Below are 1027 nucleotides of genomic sequence, written 5' to 3'. Positions count from 1 at the left end.
TGTACTGGTGGACTTACGACAGGATGGCAGACAGGGAGAAGAGCTCGGCGGTCAGGTACGCCAGGTAGACCAGCAGGAAGACGAAGAGCGGCTCGATGATTCGAACCTTCTTGGTGAAGCGAGTGATGAAGCCGAGGATGACTGCGAAGACCAGACCCACCAGAGTCCCCCCGATACTGACGATGAGGAAGGAGGCTGAGGAGGAAGAGGAGGGAGGGTGAGGTCAGAGGTTAGAGGTCAGAGGTCAGTGTGCTCTTCTCTGTGGACTCACCGACTCCTTTGAAGTAATCAGCCGTCTGAACGTTGGCTGGCCCCACCTCCACAAAGGAGATGTAGACTTTATACAAGACCTGCAGCACAGAGGAGATCCACGTAAGACACACACCAGTCACAGTGCATCATGGGTAACTGACAGTGAAACAGACGCTCCTTCTTCCTGTCAAACACTCAAAGATTCTGGGTTAAAAAGACAATGAATCAAAAACCTTTAGAAACAACTCCAACCTTCAGGGAATCATCAGAGACGCTGACACCACCTCGTCCCTGACGTGCCCGTCCCGCTGTCCCCACTGTCCTCACTATCTTCACTGTCCTCACTATCTTCACTGTCCTCACTATCTTCACTGTCCCCACTGTCCTCACTGTCATCACTATCTTCACTGTCCTCACTATCTTCACTGTCCCCACTGTCCCCACTGTCCTCACTATCTTCACTGTCCCCACTGTACTCACTGTCATCACTATCTTCACTGTCCTCACTATCTTCACTGTCCCCACTATCTTCACTGTCCCCACTGTCCTCACTATCTTCACTGTCCCCACTGTCCTCACTGCCATCACTGTCCCCACTGTCCTCACTGTCCCCACTGTCCTCACTGTCCCCACTGTCCTCACTGTCATCACTATCTTCACTGTCATCACTATCTTCACTGTCCCCACTGTCCCCACTGTCCTCACTGTCATCACTATCTTCACTGTCATCACTATCTTCACTGTCCCCACTGTCCTCACTGTCCTCACTATCTTC

At 51.9% G+C, this 1027-nt stretch overlaps 1 protein-coding gene across 1 annotated transcript in view; it reads right to left on the bottom strand.

Moving 5' to 3' along the window:
• The window catches only part of LOC111649532 (sodium/hydrogen exchanger 5), a gene marked incomplete at both ends in the record, with an annotated part of 9676 nt that overhangs the window by 2434 nt on the left and 6215 nt on the right, over positions 1–1027 (bottom strand). The window contains 2 exons of the mRNA XM_023399281.1: positions 18–195; positions 272–350. Coding sequence (XP_023255049.1) covers positions 18–195; positions 272–350 — 257 coding nt within the window. The remainder of the gene's footprint in view (positions 1–17; positions 196–271; positions 351–1027) is intronic.

Source organism: Seriola lalandi, unplaced genomic scaffold, assembly GCF_002814215.2.
Source record: "Seriola lalandi dorsalis isolate HSWRI2012SDOR001 ecotype SW California unplaced genomic scaffold, Sedor1 jcf7180002051186, whole genome shotgun sequence".
In the NCBI taxonomy this organism is placed as follows: Eukaryota; Metazoa; Chordata; class Actinopteri; order Carangiformes; family Carangidae; genus Seriola; species Seriola lalandi.
This window is presented reverse-complemented; position numbering and strand designations above follow the sequence as displayed.